This window comes from Lepeophtheirus salmonis, chromosome 11 (assembly GCF_016086655.4).
Source record: "Lepeophtheirus salmonis chromosome 11, UVic_Lsal_1.4, whole genome shotgun sequence".
Classification (NCBI taxonomy): Eukaryota; Metazoa; Arthropoda; class Copepoda; order Siphonostomatoida; family Caligidae; genus Lepeophtheirus; species Lepeophtheirus salmonis.
The window spans coordinates 5,283,556-5,293,334 of NC_052141.2; the positions used below are offsets into that span (position 1 = coordinate 5,283,556).

The 9,779-nt window shown below is 32.6% G+C and overlaps 1 protein-coding gene across 4 annotated transcripts in view; it reads right to left on the bottom strand.

Annotated features, from left to right (window-relative positions):
• Positions 1-7,002, bottom strand: part of LOC121125796 (uncharacterized) — a 196,619-nt gene extending 189,617 nt beyond the window's left edge. For all 4 annotated transcript variants that reach the window (XM_040721025.2, XM_040721029.2, XM_040721024.2 and 1 more), the window contains exons 1-2: positions 6,941-7,002; positions 1,937-2,093 (exon numbers count right to left, since the gene is read on the bottom strand). In XM_040721025.2, the coding sequence (XP_040576959.1) occupies positions 1,937-2,093 (157 nt within the window). In that variant the 5' untranslated portion in view covers positions 6,941-7,002. The remainder of the gene's footprint in view (positions 1-1,936; positions 2,094-6,940) is intronic.
• Between the last annotated feature and the right edge of the window lie 2,777 nt (positions 7,003-9,779).

Below are 9,779 nucleotides of genomic sequence, written 5' to 3' on the forward strand. Positions count from 1 at the left end.
TGTTAAGTAATGCCTCAATTAGTAGTGATATGAAGTAAATAACTCTGTTGAGATAAAGAAGAAGAACTGCCCCCCTAAAAAGGCATCTGTATGAGATTTACAAAAAAAAAAAATAAAAAAATATGGCAAGTTCTACTACGTGAGGCATTATTTTTTATGGATTGTCTGTTCAATGTTCATTTTCTTTAAAATACATTGTTAATTACAGTATAATTATATAATTATGTGTATATTCATCCATCTATTTAAGCAAATACTCTCAATATAGTATATATATACATATATATAAATATTTGCAAAGTCTAAAATCATGTTGAAAAAAGTGTTTAAGCAAATCCTTAGCCCTTCTGAGTTTCGGTCTAGAAATCCTAGACCGATCTAAGAATCCATTAGGATTTTATCCTTAAAAAATCTACATCAGTCACGCATCCAACTACCTAGGGCAATTTATGGGAGAAAAAAAGTAAACATAATTTGGGGACAGACTATCAAAAAAGTTAATGGTGTCCTTACAAAGACACATCATATTTTGTAGTTCTTGCCTGTGAGGGGCTGTAATCAGTGATATGCAAGTTAACTTATCTTTTTAACTGGTTATGTTAAAGTGAATTCTTATTTTATTTTAATAACCATTAGGGTTAAAGTTAATTTCGATTTAAATAAATATTAACTGGTTAAATTAAAGTTTATTTCCAGTTTAATTTTTTAAACAAGTTAAGATTAAGTTAGTTAACTTTCACAGCTTAACAAAACTGACGAAATGCATTCACACTATAGACTCTCCATTTTAATTATGTACTTGAAATGAGCTAAAAAGAAATCCGAGAACTCGAACCGGACTCGTTGCAAATATTAAAGGACTCTAAGAAAATATTCAAGGAGTTGTGATATATGGTCTAACAATCCTATATATTTTTTAGTAAATCGAAGTAATTCGGTCCTTTAAAGATCTAGGACCTGTCTTCTCCTTATCTTTATTGTATCGTTCTACCTTTACTCCGAAAAGAAACAGGAAAAAAGATTAAAAATTTGTTGGTTGTAAGCTAATTCTGGGCCACTTCTTTCACATTGTAAAATTATTCTTCAATAATTTCTTGGGATTATTCATAGCTGAACCAAAAAACTAAAAACTACTCTTATATTTTTAGTGAAACTAATTCAGTACTTTAAATAAGTTTGGTATGGGACGTGGGCACCTTTAGTGAATCACACAACCTTTCATACGAGAATAAATCGAATGAAGCCCTAAAATCAGTTGGTACTTTCCCAATTCTTTTTAATTATTGAATTATTATTAAATAATTCTTGAGAACGATTGAAAGATTAATAAAAGCTACTCGAATTGAACCAATCAACGTTCAGAGCACTGATTCGGGAAAATGAAGCCAAAACATCAACAGCTGACATCAAGTGCAAGGGAAGTAACGGTGTACGGTAGACAAGAAAAATACGTTTTCGACTGGTTCTATTGATGAATTGTACTTGAGGTCAGTTATGTTTCAAAATGTTTGTGAACATCGACCTAAAATGACGTCATATAAAGTGGGATATCTTAAATTTAATTTAATTTGTACAACTCACAAATTAGGGGCATAGGGGAGAAAATATGTTTGAATGATTGAACTTTGGTCCATGGTCTGAGATCGTGGTCTGTACCTTTAGATATTTGTCCAAATACCTTATTAAAAATGACTCAAGACCAAAGCGAACAAGAATTCGGTCTTGGACCGAGTCTCAACACTAATCCTCATATAAGTGTGTAAATTCATTTGAAGAGAGTGAGGACAATTACTTATTCATTTCTTGGAGTTTTGACAATTTTATAATTGTAAAAAAATTATAATTGTATTATTCATTTTTTCTCCTAAGTGGATAATTTTTTTAAAAGTTCTACTTCATTGCTCACATATGAATTCATGCATTAATCCTCCCTTACCTTCAAATCCCGTTCGAGAAGAAAGGCCTCCTCCTCCGACAACCTTCTTAAAACGTTTTTTAAGAAGCCTTTTAGGCTCACCACAGTTGTAACTATCCAAAAAGAGTAATACAAATAGGGAGATTAAGAGAATTAGATCCATTCCTAGAGGGCGCATCTGTAATCATAATCATATAATATATTTATTATTGTTTGACGAAATACAAATGTATATAAGTAATCTGTATCTTTTGTATATACTATATATATAAATTAAAAATTGTGCGTGTGTGTCCTTTATGCGTGCCCACACTGTTGAGCCTAGGAGGCTGAAATTTTGCATGGGTGCCTCTTTCAAATATGATAAGACGCTGGTACCCATTTTTTTTAGGGGGCCAATTAATATAAGGGGGGATTATGCTATACCCAACACAATAAAATCATTTTTTGTAGCTCAAGGAGAGTAAATAGGGGTTTGAGTTATTTATCAAAAAGTGATTGGCATATGGGAAAACAACTATGCGAATAACTACGTTTTCGCAGTTTATTCAAAGTCAAAAAAGTTATGGACAAAACAATACATCGGTGAAAATTACAAGTTCGTTATTTGAGGTGCAAAAAAATGAACTTCAAACGAAATATTGGATTCATAAATAAAATAAACTTTGCGGACATTTGTCTGGAGATTCGTTTGCATATAAACTTGACATATAAAAATTCGTCCTTAACTGAAATATCTATTCATTTCTGAATAATTTTTAATTTTCTCATTTTTTCATCAAACGTCCATTCTCAATTTTTAAGAATACATGTGGCAAAACGATGCATTTTGGACATAAAATCATATACTTTAACTGTACAATAAAGTATTTACAATTACCAGAACATTTTATTAAATAATTTTGGCAATATTTGCATAAATGAACCAGTTATCGATGGTTATTTTCTCGACCACATTCTTCCTCATAACTATTCATATGTTGAAAATGTAAAAAAAATCTAAATACAAGCAAAAAATACAAATCAATCGTATTTACATCATTTGGACATCACTAGATATAAGAAATTGACATTGTCATACAATATCTTGTAGAATTCTCCCCCCTACAACCTCCGGAGCAACCATCAGGAAGCCATTTCTGAGCCTGGAAACTGCATTGACTTACTACTTCTCCGTACTCTAATATATGGGATGAAAAGCTTAAGATTTCACACATAGATGGTGCTATTTTTTTATTAAATTTACCTCATTTTTAGTTAGAATCAACATGACAATCCCATGTTTAGTTTGTAAATTATTGTGCTAAGTGAGTAGCCTCTTTTGTGCTTTCTAAAACAATGGATTAAAAAAAATCTGTAGTTTCATTTTAGACTGCTTTTGAATGGTAAAATACTGATCAAGCTAAGAAATGGCTTGAAAAGTGCTTGAAAGACCCATAAAGAGAATTAAAAAAAATTATTACGCCAATTTTGAACAAAAAAAGGGCTTTCTTAGTCTCGTCCGAGACATTTCAACCCCTATAGTACATTGAAAAGTCGAGATTGTTAAGATCAGATAAAAAGGTTTGCAGTCTTGGCCGGGGAGGGGTTTTTATGAAATAAACTCTTTATAAAAAAACAAACATAGTTACACTCTTATTTACAATAACTTCAACTCACGGGTTTTATAGTGTGACGACCATGGTATATAACTTGAATAATAATCAGTCATCTGAGTGTACTTGACTGAATTAAGTGAAACATGTATTCTTTTACAAAAAAAATATTGCAAATCGTCGTGAAAAAGTCTTTAAAAAGAAACATTCATTCAACTTTAATGCCATCTACCAAGTAAAAGTAATTTATGGATGTCTGAATACATGAAAAAGAGTCCACAAGGTTCACTGCTCTTTGTGCTCCCTGATGTATATATATATATTAATTAAGAATTAAAAAAAAACGGAAGCACTTTATATAAAATTTACATTAATGAATTTGACTTTACATGAGGTTTAGCAATGGGCTATAGTACTCCTTGGCTCATCTTATCATATTTTTGAGGCTATGAAAAGCTGTTGGGATTTTTTTTTACTCTTGAGGTCAGAACGTCCATGTATTGAGTGATGACAGGCTACGTGTGCTCATGAAAAACAAAGTGTAACACAAAGGATTTGGTGAGAGTTATCTTTAATATTATTAAAGCAAAGTTTGTATGTTCCTCGACGCCTAATAACTCCGAGCAACGCCGGGTTCTATTGCTAGTTTATAATAGGGGTGACGGCAAGAGTTTTGGGGCTTGTTTCAAGGGGGGGAGGGGCGTATCAAATCCTGATATAAGAACTTATTTTAAAAATATGCTTATAGTCAACTTTTTTAGAACATAAAATACTTTAATTAGAATAAAATTGACGTAAAAAGTTCGCATAAAGTCAATTGTTTTTGCCTTTTTTTGCTTACTATCAGCTTCATAGGAATTTATGAGAACGATGAATTCCCACGAATACCGAAATTGTAAGCTGGTGCAAACATTCTTTTTATGACTGTGATATAGTTAACGTTCCATAAAAAAAAGGCAGTTCCCTTTAATCGTATTTGACCGTCAATAAAACATTCAATCGTAGAAATATTCAAGTATTTGATCCCTTACCGATTTTGTAGGTTTGCCTATTGACAAAAAGTCTATGATATAAAAATTTACATTTTTTATTTATGTTGACGGGCCATTGAAGTTTGTTCAAAACTAAAATGACTGACTTTTTTAAGAACTGGCCTATAAAATATAATAGCAATTTTGACTACTTTCAATGGAATCTGCAGGAGCCTCCCAAGGATTTAAAAGCATAATTTGTCAATAGTAATTGAAGGTAATTTGTACTTGTAGTCTACACTCAATTTTGAAAAAAAAATATGTTCCTAGCTTTCTTGTGTGTTGACAGGCCTCATATTTTTTTGTACTTCCATAAAGTAAATTAGTCTTAGGATTTAGTTTTTGATTCGGTTAAAAATTATAGGGATTTATTTACTTCACAATAAGAATCAACAACGTAGCTACACCCCTTTTTGATAACAGCTGACATTCATTTCAAGATTTTTTTCCAATTTGTTGACTCTCTATATTGTTTCTCTATGATACAAGTAGAGATGGTATTTGTGTTAGAGAGCGAGGAAAAGGCTGTAGGGAAACTTATGATATGTCTAAATTAAGCCCCTTGTCGGCTGCCTGTTTTTTTAGGGGGCGGGGGAGGAAATGAATTACTGCTGTAAAGATGAGAACCTTCTACATATTTAAAATATCATTAGTGCTGAAAAAATATAATAGATATTTTTAAATTCATACATGTTTATTTCATTATATATTTTTTAATCAATTTACACCACAGATAGGCGATAACTCTTCTTTTAGAAGAAGGTAAAGCACATACAATAACTGTTTTTCCTATTTTAATCACTATACTTAGTTTTTTCTTTAGACACATCCCATCTTTCTATATAGGCATTGAGTAGTTACGTATGAACGTGCCCATGAAAAACATAAAGTAACACTGACGATTTCTGTGGGAGTTGTTTCACACATTATTAAAGCACCATTTGTCTTTTAGCCACGTCTAATTACTCTGGGAATAGAGAGTATTACTGCTAAATTGTATAAGGATAAAATGCTGAGTTTCTTTCTACAGCTGATGCTTCACCCCCTTTTTGTGAACAGTTGAATTTAATTTCAAGATATTTCAGAACTTGTTCCCTTCCATATCTTTCTTGTTCAATGGTCATTAAGGGGGTTTATTTTTCAACTTTTTCCTAATTTCGATTCTGACTAATGTGACCAAGTTTCAATAGGGTATAAAAATTACGTATGCAAAATTGCATTGCCCTTCAAGGTCATCTTGAAGTCACACATATCCATCAACTAATGAAAATGAACGACACCCTTTAGCTAGTCAATATAAATACATTTTTAGTGGTTTTGCATAAAATAATATTGATTGACATTTTTTTAACTATACAAAAAATTTTTTTCTAAAATTGTCCTATGAAATAAAAATAGAGAAAAAAACACGATAAATAGAATGACTCGCGTATACAGCGCATTCTACTTCCTTGCATTTTCATAAAGAAAAGATTAAATTGATTTTCTCTTTTTACTCCATAGGAGGTAGTTTTAGAAAAAAACAACAACTTTATGGATATATTTTATAGGTTCGAGTAATGTCTATCATAATTAATAAAAAATGATTAATATAGTATTTTAATCTTTATTGACGAAATAATAAAGTTTTGTCTCCTTTCAAACTTGAAATAAATGTCCTACTTAAAGAGGAGTTCTCAGAGCGATGGAATTTTGCATAGGTTACCAACTTTGCCAGACTATCCTTAATCGAACCTCAAAAAATGTTGAAAAACAAACTGGGCTAATGTTCATATTAAATAGATCTTACGAGTCCTACAGGCTTTCCCTACCATTTTACTGTCGAAATGTTTCCAATTTGTCTAATGAAATATTCTTAATTTAATAACACCCTATGTATTTCTACATCACCCTGTGAGTTATACTGCCCTCACTGCCAAACACCTGCCCATATTAGTGTATTCTTCTTTTTTATGAAATCAAGGAGAGGTCAGATTTTGCAAAGAGGTTCTTAATATGCCATCTACGCTTTGGTATGTTTGCTATGAGCCGGAAAAGTGCTTGAAACTACATAATAATTGAGACAAATTTTATTAATTTATTTTTTAGGCATTTCTGACTTCCATTTGTTTATTAATAATATTATTTATATGGGCACATTGTTTATATATAAAGGTATTTTTTGTATCTTATTGTATTTATTGTTATTTGATTACCCTCAATTATAGACCTTTAGCTAACTTATAAAATGTTGACGATTTGAAATATTTATTATTTAATATGAAAAAAAAAAAAAAGTCTTTTTTTTCTTATTGTTTATTAATCAAATTTTAAATTATGACTAAACGATGCAATTTATCAGGGTAGGCTATGGTTTATTGACCTCTTAGTATGTATGATGGAAATAAATCAAAACCTACCTTGTTCAATATAAATGTATGTATACGTAGGTATAATCCTCACACTTGGAACACGAGAAAAGTACTAAATTCGGATTACATTAATTTAATATGCTTTGAATGTCCTTAAAGTCACAGATTAATAACTTTGAATGAAGAGTTCATCAAAGCATGGAAACACAGCTTTCCATTAGGGGAATTGTAGTAACGACAACGAGGATCATTATGATGATGACTAGGATTCTAGACCTCGAACGCACTCTGTTCTAACGGGTGCGCAATGGAAAACGACACACCGTTTGAATATAAAGTCTTAACATATAAAATTTCAAAAAATAAGGGAGATGTTGACACATGTATTGAATCCATTTCTAATCTTTATTCTTACCTCCATCGGCATTGATAACGGCGGCTTATATGTTCGACTGAAAGCTCTGACAGGTGGCCATAATATAATTGCCACTCATGGAGTTCAAATGTTCATCAACGGACACCTTCAGTGCTTCCAACATTGGTGTCATTGTCTGGCAGGGACCAGAAGGAAAAGTCGAGCGGGTTAGCAACTGGGTAATATTGCGCCATACTTCTGAATCTCGCCTGGATTGCAATATTGTTATAAGGGAAGTGTTAGTACACACAGAGTTTATGGGCTGATGGAAGGAATGATCACCTATTTATCCCTTGTGTACATATTTCAACTACGCACCCCGTATACATTGTCTCCAAGCATAGAGCAAATATAAAAATCACAGAACCAGAAACTATCATTTTGCACTGTATACTTTCAATGACAATGGAATTTCACTTTTTATACAGGCTTCGTTATTTACAGTGAGAAGGATTTTTGTTACGTACAGTGTAGATGATCTATATTTAATTCATATTACTTAAAGTGTCTCTTAGTGAGTAAGAGAGAGAAAATGTAGAAATCATAAAGTATGACAAATATTTCCGTAAGCCAGCCACTGCGACGATCAAGGACAGTAGGTCTTCTTTCTTTTGTAGCTTTTTGCACATCAAGGGCACCTTATTTTTTTACTAATTGCTACCTTTGTACCACATATTTTAAGCAATTAAACCATATACAAAAAATAGTCATTTTTTCCGCCAGGAAAAGAAACTTCAAATTGTTAATAAAATTTGACTTTTATTACGATTATTACTATTCAAAAGGGGTGGACTAATTGCCATTTACAAGCCTCTTATCTTATATAAAACGTCCACCATTTGTGTAAGCAGCTGTTGATTGATGCTATCATTTTGTTTAGATTGATTAAAATAACATACGTTTTGCGTCAACGTAAAACAATCTTGAACAAAAAAAAAGAACAGAAAAAAATCTTGGCTACAAATCAATCAGGATTACTTTAGGGCGAATATTTCAAAATACCAGGTTGTGTCATCAAAAGTTGGGACTATTCTGATTAAATATTAATAAAGATTTAAGCTTTCTAAAATCAACAGCTGTCAGCATGGAGCTAAAAAGACAAAGGGTGACTGACTTGCTCCACACCTAATTTTCAAAGGGATAATGAAGGTCGTAGGGTGCTCCCGGGGTCTTGTCCACAAGATTAAAGGCATGGTAGCTTCCGGTCAGAGCCTTGAGAGGCCTCCTGTTATCTACAGACACTGCAAAATCGAAATCATGGAGGACATGGCCACCTTTTCATCAAAAGTTTAGCCAAGAAGATGAGGCAGTAATCAATGGCTCTCAATATCAATGATTTGACTGTGAGGAGGTATGTGACAGATTTAGGGAAGACCTCTCATGTGCTTTTAAAAGCAACCAAGGCCAACTGAGTTAAGAGACACACGAAATTGTCTACTTGGTCCATTCGTAGTTGGTAAACAGGGACTCTTTCTTCCGAAAGAGTCCCATTTGACCCAGTCATTTGGTTTGTAGTCGAGAAAAGAGCTTCACCGAAATTTGGATGACCTCAAGGGTTCCGTCGAGCAGGAGTGGGCGATAATATACAAGGCCTTCATCAAATATTGCTGTGGTGCCATTAGGCCTAGGAGGATATATTTTCTCTACAAATAAATTATTCCTAAATGTACTTAACTTCTCTAAAAAACAAAGATTGATATAAAATATACACAGTTATATAATTCTATTGTTCTCGTAAATCAAATGTCTTTTGATTTATTCTATAGGTCAGTCTTAGGACATTTTTTACGAGCAACCAAAGCTTCCTTTTAGAATCAAGATCAGTATTTTCTCCTCCTGGTACCTGAGAAGTGAGGGGGGAGTCTGTGGTTGAAGCTGTCGGGAATTGGTTTCACAACTATGGTACCCCATCATTCACAAAGGAAAAGATTTTTGAATCCCTGAATTAATTTTTAGGGAAATAATTTTCATATATATTATCCATGAGTTGTACCATGTATATCTTTGTTTTGTGGAGCAAGTTCCATTTGCGCCAATAATAATAATAATGGCTGTTAAATTGGGCCTTCTCCTTTCATTCCTTATTTAAGGCGTCGCAAAATCCCAAAAAAACTCCACTGCAAGGCATCAAAGCCATTAAAAATAAGTATCTCCCCACTCCTAAGAAACGGATTAAGTAGAGAGTACTTTTGGGTTCTTTTGAAACGCCCGGGAAATACATCAAAGACGGGTGAGCAGATTATTTTTTCTGTGGTTTAACAAGAGAAACAACCATTAACATAGTCTGGTAATGCAGTAGATTAATAGAAACCAACAGTGGCGTAAGAAACATCATTGAAGAGGGATTTGCCCTCAAACTTTCGAAAGATGATTTTGTATCAACAACAAACGACGGAAAAATACACGCAATAATTAGAAAGGGACAGTATATAATATACAAATTACGCACTACAAGATACGATAACTTAGATG